This window comes from Globicephala melas, chromosome 3, assembly GCF_963455315.2.
Source record: "Globicephala melas chromosome 3, mGloMel1.2, whole genome shotgun sequence".
In the NCBI taxonomy this organism is placed as follows: domain Eukaryota; kingdom Metazoa; phylum Chordata; class Mammalia; order Artiodactyla; family Delphinidae; genus Globicephala; species Globicephala melas.
Window position 1 is genome coordinate 35,747,085 of NC_083316.1, and position 22,662 is coordinate 35,769,746.

General features: G+C 42.3%; 2 protein-coding genes across 2 annotated transcripts in view; one reads left to right on the forward strand and one right to left on the reverse strand.

Moving 5' to 3' along the window:
- Positions 1 to 3,195: 3,195 nt before the first annotated feature.
- On the reverse strand, positions 3,196 to 21,793 carry CCL28 (C-C motif chemokine ligand 28). Its single transcript, XM_070045137.1, has 3 exons — positions 21,735 to 21,793; positions 6,880 to 7,006; positions 3,196 to 3,487 (listed from the first exon to the last, which is right to left on the reverse strand). Exons 1-3 carry the CDS (start codon positions 21,754 to 21,756, stop codon positions 3,295 to 3,297), a joined length of 342 nt encoding a protein of 113 aa, XP_069901238.1. The 5' UTR covers positions 21,757 to 21,793; the 3' UTR covers positions 3,196 to 3,294.
- NNT (nicotinamide nucleotide transhydrogenase) overlaps positions 12,303 to 22,662 on the forward strand; it is a 259,323-nt gene continuing 248,963 nt past the window's right edge. Inside the window, exon 1 of the mRNA XM_060295754.2 lies at positions 12,303 to 12,478. The gene's annotated coding sequence lies outside the window, so the exon portion shown is untranslated. The remainder of the gene's footprint in view (positions 12,479 to 22,662) is intronic.

The window sequence follows — 22,662 nt, forward strand, 5'->3', positions numbered from 1 at the left end:
TGCTGCATTTTTTCTTTTATATTTTAATACACACTTGCATTATTTTAATAAAAATGTAATCTAAAAAAAAACTTAGAGGGTTAACCTGGGTGATATATTCATAGTGCAGTATTGGTGACACAGTAATGTTTTAATAAGCACATGTGATGGCCTGTAAAATGGAATTTCTTTAAGAAGCTGTTCTCCCAGGCATGTGGTCCTTATACAAAGCTTCATTTATTTGCATTGCAGTAAAATCCAAATTTTTAAATATCGCATAAAACTTACTGTCCTTATAGCTACAAAAAATTGTGTAGAATTCTGGATCTGGACTGGAAGGGAGACAAAATTGAAAATAATTCAAGTTGTTGGTCGAGAGGACTAGAGACCAATGTTTTTATTTTAATTTTTCATTAATGTTGTCTGTTATGATTAATTAACTTTAAAACTTGTGATTGACTTTAAGTTACTCCCATATTATTATCTTATTTTATTAATTATTTTTAATTCAATGTCACTTTCTTCAGCTTTTAGAACCTGCAATTTGATGACATTGGATGATAGGACTACAATATCAAAAGGGAATATTTAGCGCTATGGTCTGAATGTTTGTGTCCCCCTAAAACTCATATGTTGATATCTTAACCCCCAAAGTTGATGGTATCAGTAGACGGGGTCTCTGGGAGGTGCTTTTGTCATGAGCATAGAACGCTCATGAATGGGGTTAGTGCTCTGTGACAGAGGTTCCAGAGAGCTCCCTAGTCCTTTCCACCTTGTGAGGACACAGAGAGAAGTCAGCGGTCTCCAACCCAGAACAGAGCCCTCACCAGACACCGAATCTGCCAACGCTGTGATCCTGGACATCCCAGCCTCCAGAACTGTGAGAAATAAAGGTTTGGTTATAAGTCACCCAATCTGCGGTATTAGATTTTGTTATTGCAGCTGGAACGGACTAAGACATTTAGGAATTATTTTCCTCAGGATTACCTGCTTTATCATATTAGCATATTAAAAAGCATGATGGAGTTGAGTGGAAGCATGCCTCATTTTCTGACAAAATCTGTCTTTAAGTTGAAAAGAAGCAGCTGGTGAGGGAGATTTTGCAGAACAAAGGCCATAAATAGTGTGCAATTTCCTTCACTTCCTAAGAGTGCAAAACTCAATAAAATCATGTTGGGGCCTGTTCTAATCTATGAAGACGTTTTTTGCCAGTATTGGCACCGATGCCAGTAGCAACATGTCTTAATTCTAGACCCAAGTAAAACTGTCAGCAGGCATCCCTGGCCCTTTGTGGAGCACCTGATGCCCAAATCTTTACCTGAATTCCTCCTCTTCTGCCCCACTTCCATGTCCACACCTTCTAGGCTCAACTGCTGGGGCTGATGGGAGAAGAGGAAGCGTCTGGAGACCTGGGTACAAGGCTGTCTCTGCCACTTACTGTGTGCCTTTGAGCAAGTCATTTTACCCCATGAGCTTCTGGTTTCCTCATCCATAAAGTGGAAACATCAATACAAAACTCGCAGGATTGATGGTAAGAATAAATCAATCACATGCTAGATTAGTGTCAATGAGGAGTATTAGACAATCGGCCATTTGGTGATATTTTTAACCTACATTAGGTTCAGCACCTCCGTGTGCTTCACTAACACCTCCAAGTCGTGCTGGCAACACCAGTGCCAGAGAGTGGCCGGCAGCGACTCAGACGCCTGACACTTGGCTGAGTGGACCCTGTGCTCCTGCCATCTGGTGGCTGTTTATGAAAACGACCTCTTACTCTACATCCCGAAGCCTCTGTGAGCAAGGAGGCCCAAAGAGCAGCAGAGCCTTGAAAGGTGGTTTAGGAATGAAAGAATGTAGGCTCCTTCTTTAGGAAACCATAAAATCATCCCACACAGGACCCAACTCTGGACCGCTTACAAGCGCCAAGAGCTGACTCTAGGAGGCAGATGGCCCCCAGAGCAAAGCAGGCGTTTTTGTCAGCATCCAAATTTGTCAGTCCAAACAACAGCAGATGCTCAAACTACTCCATGTTTTAAGGTGATATTCAGCTAAAAGTTTTCTATGTAGAAAATGAACTCCGCTGTTCATGAACTCTAAATGGTGCAATAAGAAATATACTAATTCACAAAGGAAGCATTCTTACCAAAAAATGTTAAATCTGAACATGAGCCTGAGGAAACAGACAAACACAGAATGTAGAACAGGTTCTGGCCTATACTCTTTTTTTTTTTTTAAAGTTCATGCCATGGGAAGAAAGAAAGAAAAAAAGCAGAGGGACTTTCTTAGATGAAAAGATACTAAAGAAATATATAGAGATGTGGGTGGATCTAAGACTGTCATACAGAGTGAAGTAAGTCAGAAAGAGAAAAACAAATATCATATATTAACGCATATATGTGGAACCTAGAAAAATGGTACAGATGAACCGGTTTGCAGGGCAGAAATTGAGACACAGATGTAGAAAACAAACGTATGGACACCAAGGGGGGAAAGCGGCGGGGGGTGGTGCTGTAATGAATTGGGAGATTGGGATTGATATATATACACTAATATGTATAAAATGGATAACTAATGAGACCCTGCTATATAAAAAAATAAATAAAATTCAAAAATTCCAAAAAACAAGAAATATAACAATTGCAATATGTGAACCTTGATTAATTGGTTGGAAAAAATCTATGCTCTGGAGATAGTTGGAAAAATTTGAATGTGGAATCTGAACATATATATTATATCATATATATGATGAAATTGTTGCTAGGTATAAAGCTGATTATGCGATTATATAGAGAATGTCTTTATTCTTGAGGGATGCCAAGTTGTAACACTAAAAGAAGTTTAGGAATGAAGTGTCATGATGTTTATAACATTTTCAAATGGTTAACGGTTCAGCAAAAAAAATTATATCTTTATGTATATAATGTGTTATATATACATGTACAAGGAGAGAAGAGAGAAAACAAAACAAATGTGGCAGAATATTACCAAGGATTAATCTAGGTAAAGGCATACAGATGTTCGCGGTACCATTCTTTCCACTTCTCTGTAGGTTTGGAAAATATCATAATAAAAAGGTTGGAGAAATTCGATTTGTATGCTGTGCTTAAAATATTATGTGAAGATAAGTATTCTCTCTTCATTTCATTTTTCAGTTGAGTATATTATTGGCTCCATTTGCATCTGTATAATTGTTCCTTTACAAAATTATATTTTGCTTCGCCCTGTTCCCTGTTGGAACATTCACATGATATATTTATAGCCAGCCGTGGCCAAGTTCACTCAGGACTCATCTGTGTAGCTTCATCTGTACTCTCTCTAGTAAGGAGTTTTATGGCCATGTGTTTGATGCCTCCCCTGATGTGCCCCTTTACTGTTCCTCCTGCTGGGGTGTTTCTTCTTACGGCAAATATTGCCTTCAGCATCTTTCTTGCCTGACTGTTCTTTCATCCACTGCTTCATAACGTGATTGTGCGGGCTGACACAGATTCTTCTGCGCTTGACGTGAAGGCTGCCAAGAAGGGAAGAAAAAAAAATCACTGATAGAAAGTACAAGTCAGTAAAAACTTAGTGAACTTATAGGCAGTTCCCACTTTGGGACAGTGTATCTTTGGACATAGACTGAATCCTAAAGCTGAGGACCACAAGGATGAGTCTTTACTATGGTGCTGCCTGTGGTTCCTCAAACACCTGCAGAAAATACTAAAAGGAGAAGGAGAAGGAATTGGAGAGGGAGGGGAGGGGGAGGGAAGGAGAGAAATAAGATCCCACATGCTGCACGGCATGGCCAAAAGATGAAAACAAAAACAGAAACAAAAAAACGCAGTGCTCTGCTCAAGATATACAACTTTGCCTTGTGTTTATGTTTAGAAAGAGCTAGAAGCTCTTTAATGAAATCACTGTAGAGAAATTTTAAACAAACTGCTGTCTCAGACATCAAATATTCCAGTGATTGTTCAAAGGGTGTGAACCAAAGGACCTATTTCTAGGCAGAAAGGACAAGGAAATAAATCTAGTGAGTTCAATGTAAGTTAATTTATATTAGTTAATTGTGATTAATAATATTGATACATGCTTTTTGGGAATTGTATTTTCAACGCTTGCAATATTTTCTACATCTAAAACACTTGTCTCAAACCTTAATGTCTTTATACACAGTCAAGGTTAAGGGACTACATTTTGGATAAGTAAAAACATGGTCTGTAGTAAAACAATTTGAAAACAAGAGAACATTTATTTATTTATGTCGAATCAGAAAACACAACAGAGATGACCTGTAATTTATGATTACAAAATACTACATAGTCCAATTTCATCTTATTTGAGACCAGGTCATAACTACTCATATTTTTCAGCTGTCTTATCAGCACAGAGGGGCCAATTTAAAAACTTGTACTTGGATGAAGTATTTTTAGATCCAAGTGATTGGCTTCAGAGTTTCCCTTTAATTAAAATTGAGTCCTTTTTAAAATGAAGAATCATGTTTTTGATCATATTTTCCTTTATCGAAGTGAGGATTTGCAATATTTCTGTACCTATACCTTTTATTTTTTAACATTTATTTATTATTTTATTCATTTATTTATTTATTTTGGCTGCACTGGGTCTTAGTTGCTGCATGTGGGATCTTTAGTTGCGGCATGTGGGATCTTTAGTTGCGGCATGCGTACTTTTTAGTGCGGCATGCAGGCTTCTTAGCTCCGGCGTGGGGAATCTCTTTCCCCGACCAGGGATCAAACCCAGGGCCCCTGCATTGGGAGCATGGAGTCTTACCCACTGGACCACCAGGGAAGTCCCTGTACCCTATACCTTTTAGATCTCTATCTCACACCTGCTTAACCCAAAGAAACTTCTCTGGAAATTCTGAGAATAGTGTCCCCTGAGAGTCCCCAGCATCTATCTCTTACTCATATACACACAGACACCTCCTCTGGTTCTCTCTCTGTGGCTTTCTGGGAGTCCCACGGGAGCCCTTACAAGTTCTGAAGGCTTTTTTAGTCTGAGGTGACATATGCCAGTGAGGTGGAGGGAATTGAAAGCTGAGAATCTAGCATTTCTGAGAGCAGCCTCAGGCAGATTTACTTCAGCTAGGTAGGGCTGACACAAATACCCAGGTGTTTCCAATTTTCCAGAGCATTGCCTATCTGTGAACTGCCTATGAATTTTCACTCTGCAACTATTACCAGCACTATTTATTCAGATTAAATAAAAACTGATGGGATCTTGGCCAGGCATATACTATGGGAGCTTTTCAAGCCCGTTGGGAACGTGAAGCATCCCCTCAGAAGGGAGCTCGTCAGTTAGTATTCCCTGGATTGCTATGGGAGTCACTGGTTCCCGCCGACTAACCCTCCTGAGCTGACAGCGCCAGTGAGGGGCGTGATCTGAGGAGATACTGAGAGAATTTCTGGTCCTCTCGCTTCTCCCCCACAGACACCCGTGCTTATTAAAAGTTTGGGTCAGGAATTGTCTTCCTCCGTACATCTAACCCCAAGTGTGATATTTAAACTTTGTTGGATATGAGATCCTTTTGAGGAGCTTGTGAATTCTATGGACCTTCTCCCTAAGAAAATGCTCACACATTCATACCCACAAATTTCAGGGAATTCACAGCCCCCTGACCTGAAGAAAGTCTATCCATGGACAGCTTACAAACTCTTCCTCTGAACTTCTGAGAATATTTTCTTGGAGAAGTGTTTCTCAAGGATGAGTAATGGATGGATTCCTTTGAAAGGGGGGAAAATGTATCTTAAATCTCAGAGAATGGTCTGCAGGACCCAGTTGGATAGAGTCTCCTGGGGACTGCAGGAGGGCAGAGTCTGTTTTGTTACTGCTGTATCTTTGCACATAGAAGGGTACTGGGTAATCGCTAATCAATATATATTTGTTGAATTCATTCAATTAATGAAGAGGTTCCCCAGTGACTCAGGAACTCAGGCATCAGCATTGGGCTTATTTGTGTCACCTGGAGCCACAAGTGGTATTAAAACCAGCACTCCTGGGAGATGCCTAATGTGCCCTTGTTACGATTTAAAGGTGCCAAATGCTTTGGAGTTTGGGAGAACATTTTATGGGTAGTCCCACCGTTGTTTTGAGAGACCTTGGAATATAGTGTTCTAAACGAAGAGACCTGTGTTCTCATCCCATTTCTGCTGTTCACTAGCTATCTGTCACCAGATGAGCTATGTCATCTGCTCAGTGACAGCGTTCTCCTGTGCGACATGGATATGATTTACGCCTTCCTCACAGCATTATTGTCAGAACCCAGATTTGCTAAGTACCAATGCATTTCCGATTCTAAAGTCTCTGTGGAGACGTTGAGTACATCAGTAAGTCCGGAGTTTTGAATAGCTGAGCCATGGGTGGAGGTAGGAGGGGTGAGAACATTCACCAAGAGCCAATAGCCCAGAATCCAAAGCAAAGAAGGGCATTTGAACTTGATTGCACGTAGCACTTGTGACAGGTATGGACACCTCCACGCTTCTGTTTGAATCTTACATACACTTCTGATGAATTCAGAGAGGAAAAATCATAGCAGCCCATTACTTGCAGGGAAAAATTATAGTTAAAGCCATGAAATTGAATAGAGTCATCTTCTGTTTTTATTTTTGCTTTTGTTTTCACTCAGAATGTCCCTTTTTGGCTGAGGAAAGTCGTGCACACTGTCTGGTGACTAAAGGCATTTCCCTCTCAACACAGCAGTGCAGTGCAGGGAACGGAGGGTTAGCAAGTGCCTCTGGACATCCTGGCACAGAGCGAGTGCGCATTCACTCCACCCTCCCCTCCCTTGTTCAAATAATTATATGCATGCTGCGTATCAGGCAAAGTCTCCCCAACCTACTGTTCACTAGACGAGAAACGACCACTCTGCAGGTCTAGACCTCCCTGCCCAAGAACACTCACATGACAGCAGCCAAGTCACAATCCCCGTCAGCTCTCTGAATGCTACATGTAGTCACTCTTTCCAGAAGCCTTCTGGAAATATGATGTGAAACCTCAGTGCAGCAGCTGGAGGCAATGGGAAGTATGGCTAAAAGAGGAGAAGAAAGAAATGTGAACTCTCACAGTTTACCGAACACTGGCCTGGCTCTTATCTTGAAGACTCTAGAGAAACAGAATGTTAACCCACTGAAGCAAGAGGCAAACACTTACTGGGGGCTTTGTACATGCAGACTCCAGGGCAGGACACGTCTCTACCCTACAGAACTTACACTGTATTGGGGGTGGGGAGATAAAACTAAGCACAAGCAAAGACACAAAACAAGGCAAGAGTTGAGAAACAGCTTCAGATGATGTTACTGGGGTTGCAACCGTACTTGCTTAAAGAGGTGAGGTTGACAAAGTGTCCCATGAGCTCCGAAGGGAGCAACCACATGGGTCCCTGGAGCAGGTTTGAAATGGACCCACCAGGGAAGTTCTTAACTGAATCTTTAAGGAGTTGGATGGGTGGAGAAAAATGGAGAAAACTTGTCCAGGCTGAAGGAAGTGCATGGTCAAGAGTTCTGAGATAGGAAAGCCCAGGGCACATTTAGAGAATAGAGAAAAATAGACCACTTGGTGTGAACTGAGTGGCTGGGAAGCTGAGTAATGGGAGGTATGTTCAAAGCATAGACTGAGGTCACACCCCATTGAATGTCAGTCTAAGGAGGTTTATCTTTTATGAAATGGAGTCCATTAAAGATTTGAGAAAGGAGAAGGGTTTTAGGAAAATTTGTCTTGCAGTAATGAGCTAGTGGGGATAAGATAAGGGAGGAGTGACCGGGGCAGGAAGTCAGGTTAGGAGGAGCTTACGTTACCCAGATATAAGGAGAAAAGGGCAACAGAAATATGCAAGGAAATCTAATCTCCTACTAAAATGTGTACCTGCAAATCCCTACGTGCCACATGCACACAGTATTCTATGCTCCCCATTCTTCCAAGTGGGTAATACATTTTTTTAAAAAAAAGTTAGAAATTATAGTCAACAGTGGCTGCAGTCTCATAATAACAGACAGAAGTTAGCCCCTGAATTAGAGGTTAAAAGAAATGAGTAAAACCCCTCAGTGGTGTCAGCTCTAAGCCATAGAGGTCCCTGCTCTTGGGACAAGGAGAGATTATAAGTGAGAGAAGCCAGATTCAAAGAGCCACATATTGTATGATCCCATTTATATGAAATGTTCAGAATGGGCAAATCCATAAAGACAGAAAGGAGATTAGTGGTTGCCAGGGGTGGGAGTAGGAGGGAATGGGACATGACTGCTAATAGGTGCAGGGTCTCTTTTTGGGTTGATGAAACAGGCTGAAATTAGATTTTTAGAATTACAATTGTAATTTAGAATTACAATTCTGTGAATATACTAAAAGTCACTCAGTTGTACCCCTTTTTTTTGTTTGTTTTTTGGGTTTTCTTAGCCACATCCCGCAGCTTGAGGGATCTCAGTTCCCTGACCAGGGATTGAACCTGGGGCCACGACAGTGAAAGCCCGGAATCCTAACCACTAGGCCACCAGGGAACTCCCCGAATTATATGCTGTTTTTGGAGGGTGGGGGCGTGCTGAGCTTCGAACCTAGGCCCACAGCAGTGAAGCACCAAGTCCTAACCACTGGACCACCTGGGAATTCCTTATTTCAATTTTTAAAAAATTACGATGGGAGAAGGACACTGGTTGTCCTCACATTTATTAATGCATTGATTTCCTTAAACTAATTGTTTCTTTCTTTAGCTACGCTGTGCTTCCTATTCTCCAAGTCAAACTGTTTTACTATCCCAAACAAGGTTTTGGGTTTATTCATGTAACCATTCGTTCATTCACCCATCTTACTATATAAGAATTACTATGTGAATTCTTATAAATGAAATACTATCTATATTTATGGCTATGAGCTCTTTTACAGTGAATCACTATGCTGGACCTTGGGGGTAGAAAGATGAAGAGTTACTACTACACATACTTCTGTTATTAGTTGTAACCCAGGCAACTATAAAATATGAAATGGACTTTCAGAAGCATTGTGGGAATTAAGAATCATAGGCAAACCTATGTGCTTAAGAATTTGAGTTTTCGGAGTGCTGACATCAATTCAAAGCACAGTTTTAAGCCAGAAAAGCACTCAGGACCTATATGTACTTAATAAACTGAATTATATTTCTCAGATATAAAGGTAGGCTGGGCTCACCTGGAGATCACTTAACCTAAGACAGATTAACTATCGAAAGGCAAGAGGCAGGCCAGCATTTATCATATGTTCACAGATGTGACTGGTGCCCTAGTGAGGCAGCTGGAAATGTAAAAGGCCAAGAAAGATGGAATCCTCTGAAGCGTGCACAAGGAGTTAAGCAATGAAGAATCTTAACAGGGTGGTTTGCATTAGGGCAAAGGTAAGATTCTTTTAGATAACATCGCCCCCTAGAGGTTTTCTAGAGCAGCTTCCTATCAATATTTCCATTTTGAAAGAACCACCAGGAACTTCCTCTGATTTCGATGATAAATATAAATATAAAAACATATTTTTATTTTTGCATTTTTATATTTTTTGCATCTATGTTTATAAAAAAGATTACTCCATACTTTTATCCCCTGATATCATCCTTGAATGTGCTGAGTGTTAACGTTATATTAATCTCAACAATGCGTTGGGTAGCTTTCTCTGTTTTTCTATTATTTGAAAAAGTTTGTGTAAGACAAGGATTACCTGTCCCTCCAATGTTTGGTAAAACCTCTAAAACCATTTAGGTCTACTGTCTGTCTGAAGAAAAGATGTTCAATTCTGACTTAACTTCCTTAGTAGTTACATGTTTATTTAGATTTTCTGTAACTTCTCCAGTCAATTTTGATATCTTAGCTTTCCAAGAAATTGTACATTTCATCTACAATTTCTAATGTTTTGTCACTGAAAGAGTTCGGAACACGCCACCCCAAAATATGCCACTCTGGCATGTTGATTATTTTAAGTTAAAGCCACTTAAAAAACCAACAGATGCAGAAATGGTACTCTGACCTTCCTAAAAGCAAGAGAGAAAACTTCCACGTAAAAGGTACTCTCCCAACACCTGGGGAAGAAAGAAATTTTTAGCAGCAGAGGGTGGTACCACCCCACCTTCTGGGTGAAGTGAGATGGTATCTCCACCCCACAGGAAGCTGAAGCCAAGGAAAATCTGCACAAACGAACCACAAACGAACCTTTTTAAACTAAGCCTTATGTTCCTAGTCACTTTTCCATGGTTAACTGCTTTAGCCCAAGTTCCTTTGTCTTCTCACGTTTTCACAATTACCACTCTTTGTCCAACTTAATATATGAGTCGTAATGTTACCGAACCCAGGTCCAGCTGCTCGCCGCTCAAAAGCCAATAAAGAGGCGAGGTTGGTGGAAAGGAAAGTTTACTTTATTTTGGATGCCGGAAACCGGGGTGGGGGCAGGGTATGGAGGGCAGACTCCTGTCCAAAGGCCGACTCCCCCCCTGACAATCAGGGGGCAAGAGTTTTTATAGACAGAGGGAGGGGGCTACGTGGTGCAGAAGCTCTGACAGTCATCGGTGGTCTGACCAGCGTCATATCGATTGTTTTCGGTACAGTTAATCTTCAGTTCCGGGATTGGTTTGTTCCCATTTCTTTCGAGGCCAATTCTTGGAACTGTGGCAGCTTATGTACAGCTCACCGGATATGGCTCAGAATATTGTCTATGGACCTTAAGGAGAAACTAAAAGTCCTTGATTTTGCTTAATGACTAAACTATTATAATTTGGTCTCCTTTGACTGTTTTCCTGTTCCTGCATTTTCTCACTTCTCTGATGAAACTTATTCTTTGGCTCAATTTTTTCCACAGATAAAAGGCAGGCTGAGGACATGGGGGGTGGGGGGAAGGACCATAGGGTCCTGCTCCATTTCAGTAACTCAGACTGCTTCTTTGGGTCTTCATTTCCTCGTGAAGGTGATTTCGGACGCACGCAGCAGTAAGCAGCAGCTTGTAACAAGCAGCAGTGAGCAGTAGTTGGAAGCAAGATCTTAGTTCCCTGACCGGGAGTCCTAACTGCTAAACCACAGAAGCCAGCGGCTAGGGCCTAAACCCCTGCCTTGTCAGGAAAGAATTCAAGCGAGGAGGCAGAAGGTAAAGAGAAATGTAAAAAGTTTTTTGGAAAAGCACAGTACATGCGGAAAGACGCACAGGCGCACAGGCAAACTCCGAGAGAGAGAGTCGCACCTTTGGGAAGTTTAAATCCTTTATGAGGGGCCAGTTTTCTGGGTCCTTGTCTCCCTTCTGGCCAATCATCTTGCTTTGTCCCCCTAGGCTAATTTGTCTCAGGACCCTCCCCGTAGGTGCGCACGCACTTCTCAGCTAAGATGGAGCTCCACACAAAGGATTGGGGGTGGGGTGGGGAAGCAAGACTCATCAGGGCCTGGCGTTGTTCCCTGACTTTTGACCCCCAAGGAGACTTTCTGTGCATGTTTAGTGTCTCCCTTGCCCCAAGGAGGGGGGGAACGGAGATCCCTTGATCCTTTACTCAAACAAGGTTTTGCCCCTCTTTGTTCTTGCCATAACTGTTATCTTAAGGCATCCACAAGAGACAAAGCTTGGCTATTTACCCTGTCCCTGTTATAGCTTCCATTTTGGAGAGTAAACAGGAGGCTGATTTTAAATGTCTAACCGGGAGCCCATCTAACTCCTGTCTCAGGAAATGCAAACAGGAGGCTAGTTGTAAGGGTCCTGCCTGAAGCCCACTTTTTTCCTACCCCAAGAAATGTAAACGGGAGGCCAGTTGTAAATGCCTAGCTTGGGGCCCATCTATCTCCTGCCTCAAAGGCACCCATTAAATAAATTTGTATGCTTTTCTCTTGTTAATCTGTCTTTTGTTACAGGGGTCCTAGTACAGAACCTAGAAGGGTAGAAGGAAAAATTTTTTTTTCCTTCCCTACATCACAGCACTATCTTACCGTATCTACAGTTGAGTTCTTTTTTAGTATACAGTGTTTGAAGAGGCAGTTCCTGTGCAAAGTAACCGTTTAAAAATCTGGGTCTAAATAATAAAGAAAATATATTTATAAATTTACAAAAATCATTTTCTTAGAAACTAAAAAAATGCATTGAACTCATTGGTTAAAAGTGAAATCACGAAACATTTATTCTGGAAAACAGCGGAGGTGCTATTTATTATAACAGGTAGGATACAGCTAATTTTAGCCTAAGTGCATTTATTTAAAACACAAACACGATAAAATAAAAGGTTCAACTCGCGACCCTAGAAAAGGAAAATCAGAGGAAACTAAAACGAAGATGGGAAAAAGACACCAGCACGACGCTGCGGCGCTTTACGGCTGTCGCGCTACACCTATCTGTAGGCAAGGCGGCCGTGGATCTGGAGACTAGGTGCTGGAGCCGAAGCCCCGGCCCAAAAAAGGGGAGGAGGAGGAGGAGTGCGGGGCGACAGCTGCGGCAGCGGGTGGTGCTTGTCGTCGCTTGTCTGGGCCACGTCCCGCCGCTTTTCCGGTCTCTGCGCCTGTGCAACCTGCTGGGCGCCACAGGCAAGGTGGGCCTGCTTTTCGCTCAGCGGGTGTTTGGTGCTTGCGGCGCAGGGAGGGCGCGGGAGCGGAGAAGCGGGCAAGTATAAAGAGTGCGCCTCCGGGAGGGTTACATCATGCGACCGGCGTGGTGGCTGGGCTGCTCACGCGCCCACGGACGTCAGCCAGCGCGAGCCTCCCCGGCCGCGACCCTGAAACAGCAGACAACTGCGCCCGCCGCCCGGACCTCCCCGAGCGGAAGCGCGAGTCCTGCCTCTGCCCGGCGGCTCCTGAGGACGCGCTCTGGCGCCGCGGGAGAGCCTGGCCGGGGCGCGCAGGGCCAGCCTGGCCTACCGCGGGCTGTCCTTCCTGGAGCTGTGGGGCAAAGTCAGTTGCGCTGGGCACGTCTTTCCTACCTTCGTTAGTGTTTTGGGTGCTTGATCTATCCGTTTCTCATGCACATAGGTAAGAAATCTTACACTGTTGTTGAGATTATGTCAGATTTTTTTTTTTTTCCTTGCCAGTCTGTCAGCTTTTACAATGCATCGCTTGGGGTTATATTTTCAAACGCGTACAAGTACCCTTCCGGTATGCAGCCGGGATTGGAGTAGAAGCACTAGCCTCGGTTGCCAAATTTAAAGGGGCGCCAAAAAACTCAGTAACGAAGACAAGTCACATTTTAATGCAGCATTTTTTAAAATAAGAATTAATACAAAGACATATATGATGAATGAAATACTGCAATTTTAAATAAAAACAAAATTCGACCCTGCGCTTGCACGACTCACCTCGGTCACATCACTTCCCCACCCTATTCTCAGCCTTGGGTGAACCTTCTTGGTGAATTGATTGTACTTATCCTTCCCTAAGATTCCTCTAGGGCTATTACAGACTTTTGCGTAAATTCTGTTTTTCTGATATTAATAGCGTGACACTAAACTTTTGGTTAAATTTATTTATCCATCTTATTTTGTATTTTCAGTCATCTTTTTTCTTTGCTTTTTTTCCCCTTCGGTTGGATTGATAAGTTTAATACATTTCCTTCAAAAGTTTTTTTAATGAAAACTTAGGCTTGGTTAGGTCAAGAAAAAACTTCCCTGGGAGAAGAGCAACAATATCTCATACAAATCTTTTTGAGTTTGAATCAAGTATTATTTTACAATGAAGGTAATTGCCACATCAGTACAATTCAGCAGCGTTTATTGAGCGCCTGCCTTGTGTCAGTCATTGTTCCAGGCACTAAGTATACAAAAATTAGTGAGTCACTGTACCTGAACTCAGAGTCCCTACCCTAGCAATTTCCTAATATCTTAGAAGACCTCCTTGCTGCATGTGACATTTTTACCCTTTCCGTCCTAGAAATTTTCCATATCCCTGATTTTCAAGACATTAAATTCCTCATTCCCCTAATACAGTCATTCCTCTGTATCCAACTGAGGACGTTATCTCCTGCCACTTTAAACTTACTCCTTTTCATTTTCTCATCTCATTTAACCATCGTTTACAGTTACCCAAGCCAGAAACCCGTGTGTCTTTCCATCCTCCTGCACTCCACAGCCAGTCACAAACACCTGTAAATTTTACTCCCTGGACATTTCTCAGATTTGTCTCCCCCTTTTCGTCCCTGTTACCACTGCCCAAGTTCCAAACCTCATCAGTTTGCTCCTGGCCAACTGACCCTCCCAGTTGCCTCTGTTTTCCCAGTCTTGCTCTTTCCCCACATGGATCTGAGGTCTCACAACGCCCTGTGCTTTTCTGTCTTTACCATATATAAAATTAAGCGTTTACACGACTGTCTTTTGACTGTGAACTCCCTCAGCATACCTTTATACCCACACCACATAGCACAGTGCCTGGCATTAGTGCTGAATGTCTCTTGAGCTGATCTAAACTCTGTTGTAGTCTTATATCATGTTTCCTTTTATCTTGTTTTAAGGCTTTTAAATATTTTTCCTTTTTTAAAAAATAAGATTATCGTTTTTTGATCAAGGTCTTATGTCTCAAGTGTCCTAAAATTACACAGTGCTTTTCAGAAACATACCATCCCCCCACCCTCAAGTAATTAGGGGTCAATTCAGTATGATGAATCATTTGTCCATTATATTTAATTTTATATAATTAAATATTATATTTAATATTTTAAAGATGATGATATTAGTATCATTAAAAGCATTTTGTCTTATTATAGTGTTATTGCCGTTGATTCTGTTGGTTTTGGGTTGTCATCATTGTTTCCAGTATTAAGTGTCAGAGTTGGATGGTTAATGGGAATGTCTGTCCCTGATTTGATTTTATGTCTATGATCCAGTTTTAGTCAGTAACTAGAAGGCTTTAAAGATTTCCCTACTCAAGACCTTTTAAGACCAGCACTAAAACACTGCACATCAAATTTGGATATAAAGATTAGATTCTGGGTTTTAAGGAAAGGATTCTGTTAATGTACGGAGGTGACCCAGTTTCCTGTCTTCCTTAGATGGATGGCTAAGTACGGTTCCCAGAGCTCCAGTATGGTTGTCCCTTGGGGGCTTATTAGAAATGCAGTTTGAAAAGTACCAGTACAAAGAATTGTAAGATCGGATCTTAACAAACGGCACCGCGAAACAGAGGAAAGCTTCAAGTGAGCTTTATTAGGGAGCGCTGCCGGGCGAGGTTCACTGGTCCAAGAGAAAGGGGCCAGAGAAGTTGCACCCGGGCGAGAGTTGGGCAAGATTTTATAGGGGAAGAAGGGAAAGGGGTGTGGTGAATCTGGGAGGGCGCAGGGTATTCCTTATTTGGTGGTCTTTTCGGGTATCCTGGGGGACCGTTAGTCCCGCCCCTCGAAAGGCGGGAAGGCTGGGCTGGTTTCAAAATCCCCAGGTCAGTTCCTGGAACTGGGTGGTCCGGAGAGTTTCGGTCTGATGCAACTTGTGAATCCGATTGTGTTCCCCTGCTTCGGGCCAGTTAGCCTTACAAGAATACTTTATGGAACACACAAGAAAGGAAACAGAGCAAAGGTACATGCCATTGTTAGAGAAATATTCCCAGGATAAAGATAAAAATGATAAGAAAGATTCACTTGGCTGCTGTCAGTATCTCAAGTCCATAAGTGTAACTTAAGAATGGCAATAGGTACAAAAAATTTTTTTTTAATTATAAAAAGAATGATAGTAGTTAAAGAAATGTTCCAAATATGGTTGGGGACACATTTCCCCTTCCAGTGAACTTCACACCTTAATGGAGTCACTCACACTGTGGATGCCTACAGACAAAGGTGTCCACTGCTGTCACCATATAGGCAAGAAGGGGTCACGAAGATATGATGCATGAAGCTGCTGTGCCCAAATAAAGTTCTCCCAGAGACTTCTTAGAGCCCTGAGATAATGTTTGTGTAATGGAGAGTGAATGAGGGTTTTTCTTTAGTTAATCTGAACAGATTTGGTCACCAGTTCTTCTTACATCATGGACACTGGAGTGCTCAGGGGGTAGTCTTGAAGGGGGTTAGGTAATTTTTTGCCATAGAGACATGCTGACAGGCATTACTGCACAGTTATTAGGTGTGTGGAGACAGACTACCAGGTTCAAGCCCTGGCTCTGCCACTTACTAGCTGATGTTGGGTGAGTTACTTAATACTCTGTGTCCCAGTTTCTTTATCTGCAATATGGAGATGGTAATACACCTACCTCATGGGGTTGTGAGGCTTGTATGAGTTTATACATTTAAGTGCTTAGAACAGAAGTGACAAATAGTAAACAATAAAGGGAAACAAAAAAGACATCATCTGGAGGTCAATATACAGCACAGTGCCAGCTCCATAGTAGGTATCCCGGTGTCTGAGTGTTTGTGGAATGTGTCCATTGTCAATGTATTGCCCCTTAGCTTCAAATTCACCCTTAATTGCCTATTCTATGAAATTAAGATGGGCCCTTGTAGTGTAAGTGCCTGAAAGCCACCTTTTTTGATTGTAATGTAAGTGGCTGACATTAAGCTTTTGATTTCCAAGGCACCCATTTCAGAGGCATCCACAGAATAAACACATTGTCAGCTGCACAACTAAAGAGCCAGACTGCCCCATCCTTGGCCCCCTCTCCCTCCAGTGAGCCACCTCCCTGTGAAGAACTTTCCCCTGCAAACTGGAGGGCAGACCTGGTGATTTTTTTTTTGCCATTCAGTGAGCATGGGTGTGCCCTCCAACAAGGTCTTGGTCTCAGCTGGGCAGGGAAGGGGTGCAGGATCTCTTCCCTGAGTACTCTATTTTGTCCCGGGAAAATCTGCTATTCCTGTATGCTTTAGTGTCCTCTTTCTAGCCTGTCTCTTGTTATAGTTGATAATTTGTTGTATTAAACTTCTGCTGTTCTAATTATTGTCTGGTTTCTGTCTCTTGATAGGACTCTTAATTGATAATGAATGAATGAAACTTTAATGTTCCAAGAAGTTTGTTGTCTGTTAAGATGAATGATGCAAACTTTTAAGAAATGACTATATGTGTTGTACAGATATGCTGTTACCTATGATTAAGTGGAACAAAATATAAAGCAGTATGTAGATTGTGTTTTGTGATTTATAAGAAATATTTATATTTGGACATTCAGACAACCAAAATATAGGTCATTCACATGACCAAAATATATTTCTCAGATATATTTGATCTTCAAATATACGTGAGTTCCTGGCTCACAACTCCCAAAACGCTTGGAATTGCCTTTTAATAAGAGCAATGGGAGCATCTTTTGTTAAAATATTTGGTTTTCTTGTCCTCAGTTCCCGAAAATGCTTCAAACCATAAAGGTGAAATGAGTGTCTGGTCATTATTGGTAATAAGCCCTTTCCACCACAACTGGGTTCATGTTAATGAAGGTAACTTTTGCAAAGCGCCTAAGGATGCGGGCTGGTTAGGGTTGGAGCTTTTAGTTCCACCCGGATTTACAGGGAGGAGAGAGGGGCTGGAGGTTGAATCAATCACCAATGGCTGGGAATTCCCTGGCAGTCCAGTGGTTAGGACTCCTTGCTTTCACTGCTGAGGGCTCGGGTTCGATCCCTGGTCAGAGAACTAAGACACCACAAGCTGCACAGCATGGCCAAAAATAAATAAATAAAAATCACCAACGGCCAATGAGTTAATCAATCATGCCTATGTAATAAAGCCTCCATAAAAGCAAAAAAAAAGGAGGGGGTTTGGAGAGCTTCTATGTTGGGGAACCAAAATGCTTCCATGTGCTGCCGTGCTGGGCCCAAAGCTCCACAGGACAGAAGCTCCTTTGTTCGGGACCTCACCCTATGTATCTCTTCACTCAGCTGTTGATTCATATCCTTTGTGATAAATCAGTAATCTGGTGAGTAAGCAGGTTTTCCTAAATTCTATGAGCCCTCTAACAAATTAATCAAACCCAAGGAGGGAGACCATTGGAACCACCTATTTATAGCCAGTTGGTCAGAAGCACAGGTAACAATGTGGGCTTGCGATTGGCACCTGAAGTGGAGGGCAGCCTTGTGGGGCTGACCCCTTTCCCTGTGGAATCTGATTCTATCTCTGGGTAGATAGTGTCAGAATTGAGAGGAGTTCAGTGTTGTTTGTTGGTCTGGGGAAACCTACACAAATGTTGGAATTGGGTACAGGAACGTTTTCATGGTCCTATTTAATGTTTTTAAAAATCTGTGTGGTTATGCGTGGTTAAGCAGTTCCCCAAGTTCATGTAGTTAGAATTCTGACCTGGCGTTTTGGAGTCCAAAGCTCACACTCTTCCCAGTATGCCAGCATTTCTTAAACTGGGTTTCATAGACGTCTGGGGATGTGTTCTCAGGGTCCGTGAGCTCTCCAGACAATGCCTAAATTTAATATTTCATCTCAATGATAATCTTTACATAGACATGTTCTGGACCTTCTGGAAGACCATCTTAAAGGAGCACTTGCAGGACATTTGAATTTTGCTTTAAGTTTATGCTAGTGTTGTTACCAAGTCAGATACTATCTTAATTGTCCCAGGCCAATAAGAGAACAGAGTGGAGTTTCAAAATGGATTCATGCTAAGGGAGGGGCAAATTATACCATCAGGGTTCAAACAGAAAAAGATGGTGGGGAAAAAAACACTTCTTATTCTGAACAGGGTAGTTAATGCACATGAAACTCAAAACCTGCACCTCGAGTATCAGTGCTATATTCATGTTTGGAATAGCGATTTTCGTTTTGGCCAAACATTAACATTAGGTTAAATTAATATTGTTACATTTAAATCTTCTTGGCTTTGTAGTTGTGGTTTTATTTAAATTTTAAATTTATTTTGGTTTTACAGTTGCAGAAGATACATACATAAACACATATATATGGGGTTTATACCTAGTTATATGTTTATACATCAAGTGATGTAGTAAAATAATTTAAAAGTCATCATTGAGAATAAAGAGAATGTTTTTCTTTAAAGGGGCCCATATATGACTGAAATTTGAGAAGATTGCTATTATAAGAAGCCAGTCTGCTTCTCTAGATATAGAAAAGGACATTAAAAAAAACCAAACAAACCTGAACTACATTATAAAGATGATGATTGGGTTTTTTTTAACCAAATCTCGATGCTAAATCCAATAATGTTATTGAACTCAGGGAAATCAGGACCTATTGTTTTAACTAAAGGGCACACTTGGAGAGAAACTGAAGGGCAGATTTACTGGGCACGTCTTGTCTGGCTTCTCAGGAAGCACTCCTGGTGAAACAGAGTCCCAACTGTTCAGAACAACTTTCAAGCACAAATGTATATTCTTCCAACCCTCCTTAGTGAGTCTTCTATGATTAAAACAAACAAAAGATAAAGTTTTCTTTTAGGATGCAAGCAGCAAGTCCCTAGCAAGTATCTCTAATCAGGAGCCATCCTGCACTGAGAAAATAGGTTGTCACAGGAAATGGGAAGAAAGCCAATTTGGAACATAAGCAAAATCCCCCAACTTGTATCTGCTGGACAAAGTGGACGCTTAGTCTTTAACGCACAATAAAAACAGCAAGGCCCACAAAGCCCTAGGTTGTGGCTTTAAATAATCTGGCTCTTGGCCACTGGATGATAGACATTTTTATGGAGTCGGAATTGAGTTCTGGGAGCCGGCAGCCACGTCAGCAGGTGTGGAGTATGCCCTATCTTTGAGGAGAATCCAGGGCTTCTAATTATGGGTAAGTCAACTGCTCCCTGATTTATGCAGAATATTGTGGGGATGCCAGTTACTGAGCCATCACATCAAGATGGACACTTCAGGCACCATTAAGAGAATGGAACATTTAATGCCTCAAAAAACAAAATGTATTTCCCAAAGTCCCACACGGCCATGGGCCACTTCCCTATCCCCTCCCTCAGCCTGAGACAATTGCCAGGGCCATGTATACCTCCTTCCCTGCGCTGCTCAGTATTCACTTTCCTCCCTCCCTCCCTCCCTCCCTCCCTCCCTCTCTCCCTCCCTCCCTCCCTCTCTCCCTCCCAACCTGACCTTTCTCCCAGCCTGAATTCATTACAACCTCCCACAAGGCACCTGAGACACACAGACACTTGAATGGACGTTTGGCACGGAAAGCAGTGGGCTTGCCCCTCAGTTCCACAACTGTTCTCAGGCCTACTCTCATGTATTTTAACCCCGACATCACTTATTTTTAAATAAGAAAGCTGGAGCTTCCCAGACAATGTGATTTCCCTGTGACCCAAACTGCCTTAGGAAAAAGGCCCAAGACTAACCCAGAAAGTTACTGTTGGGTCTCCTCAGCTCTTTCTTATCATCGCCAACTGTTCCTTTTCAAACACCTCTGTGTTTTGTGGTCCCACCCCCTCTGCCAGAGCTCAGTCCCATGCAGACCTTGGCCTTGGGTCTGGCAGGCTTCCCTCATTACCCTGCCCCCTCCACCGGCCCCTCCCTCCCTCCTCTCCTGGAGGAGGGTGGCTGCTGCTCCTGCGGCTGGATTATAAAATAGGCCCGGAAGCTGAACGGGGAGTTGTATACACTTTTATTTCAAAGCTTTATGTGAGGAAAAAAAAAAAAAAACTGCATTGCCAAGACTAGGAATAAAGCCTTAGCTGGTAGACTTTTGTTTAACAATGGGGGTGAGTCCTAAAATTTTAATGGTGAAATTTTCTGAAAAATTTACAGAAACATATAAACTGAAAACCTTTTTGGTTTGCTAAGATAAGTGGCTAGAGATGAAGAACTGTGCTCAGTAATAAAGCTCAGTAGATTGGGGCACTCTATTGGGAGTCATAGAATGATAGCCACCTCCAGAGTAGGACAGAGGCTGGTCTGCTCTAGCTAGTTCTTGCCGGGGAGTGGGGAACCATTGTTGCCAGATCTGACTTTTCAAGAGAAGCTCTAAAATCTAATTCGTATGTGTGTATATATGAGTATGTGTATTTGGAATCTGTCAGTTTAAAAACGTTGGCTCGGGACTTCCCTGATGGTCCAGGGGTTAAGACTCCGCACTTCCACTGCAGGGGGCACCCGCTCGATCCCTGGTCGGGGAACTAAGGTCCCACAGGCCGCCCGGTGCGGCCAAAAATAAATAAATAAAAATATTTTTAATTAAAAAAAAAATGTTGGCTTAATTTTTCAAAAAGCAGACCAAACAAAACTTACATTTCACCTCTTCTGAATTTAGAGACTCTATTCAGGGTAAAGTTTCAGAAAAGAAGACAGTGGAAAAGAGTCAAATCAGTCAAGTATTAAATACCTATATTTAGGGTTTCCTAAATACAGTAGAAAAGATTGCCTCCAGTCCAGACGCAGTTATAGTCTCCATATATATGCTAGCAAATCACAATAGAAGTTCTCTTTGATATAATTTGTATGGTTCAATCATCTCCTTTATCCTGTGTTCCTTTTTAAAGATCAGACTGAAGTTTTGGTTTTCAGTAACCACAGGGCTGACTTTGATCAGAAAGCTTGCAACTTACCAAAACATAAACCAGAGGTCCAGTCTGTCTTTCTTCCAGGAATATGCACACTTGTATTCAGACAGTTCAGCAGGTCAGGGTAAGGGGGAAGACAGTTGAATAATAGGGGCTTTCCTCTAGCCTCTACCCAGGGATTCTCTTAAGATACTATCATCAGAAAAGAAAGCACTGCTCAAAGTTGCACTGGTGGCAAATTACTGATATTTAAGTGCAAATGAGGTTCCTTCCTAAAATTGTCTCTTGGAGTTGAGGAATTTAAACCAACGCCACTCTCACGTAGATAATTGGAAATCTGACCCCTAACTGCAGAAGTACCTCACTCCTTCCAGCTCCATCTTGGAAGGCAGCCCCCCTCCTTCCCCTGGAGGCTTAGATAGCCAGCCGGCGACTCACCTTCTGAGGGCTGAAGAGCCATCCAGGCAGCCAAGGCCACGAGAGCGAGTCCTGTCCGCTGCATTCCTGCCTGCCCCAGCAACTCGACAGCACTGCAGGTGAGCCTGTTAAGATCAGGAAATGAGGCTAAAAGTGCCCTTGGGTGCAGAGAAAGAGCGTGGAGGAAAGCAAGCCAGAAAGCTCCACCCTGGTAGGTGCTAGGGTACCTCTTTCTCATGTTTCTTTCCTTGAAACCAGGCTCTTTCTTAAGACCAGACCTGTGTTCAACCACCTGAGGGATCAGGTGATGTCTGTGGTGATCTGACCTCTGGTGAGATTGCTGTGAGTTTGGAGGTGTGCATCAATTTGGGGACCATTAAAAATAGCTACCTACATGAATTCCTCCACAGTTATAAATCAGAATTTTGGAGGAGAGAACCAGTAATTTGAAGTTTTAAAAAGCTCCGTAGGTGACTCTGATGGATACCTCTATTGAGAACCATTGCGTAAAGGAATCAGTTTTTTAGTAGCTTATTGAAACTGAGTTTCTAGGGACAAAGGTGGCAAGTCATAAAAAACATTATCTGGTGGAAAGATGGGAAAATTCAACCCCATTCTGGTCTTGGTCTGCAGCCAAAGTGTTTCCAGTGAGGCTGTTAGTTTATTTAGGAGAAAGGTAATAAGACAGGTAGAGGGGCTATGCCTGGTAAAAAAGAGCCCCAGAGCAGGTGTGAGCAGGCATGAGGAGGTGTGGGCTGTAGTCCAGCTTTGTCACTAATCAGCTTTGTGAATACAGCTATAGGGTAGGCTGAGGGTAGTTGGGTTCTAATCCTGCCTTTTCTACTAACTGGTTACATAACCTTAGCAAATGTTCTTTAAATAAGAAGGCAGGCTGCATGACCTCCAAAGTCCTGCCGTGCTTCCTCTAACTGCACTGTCTCATGCAGTA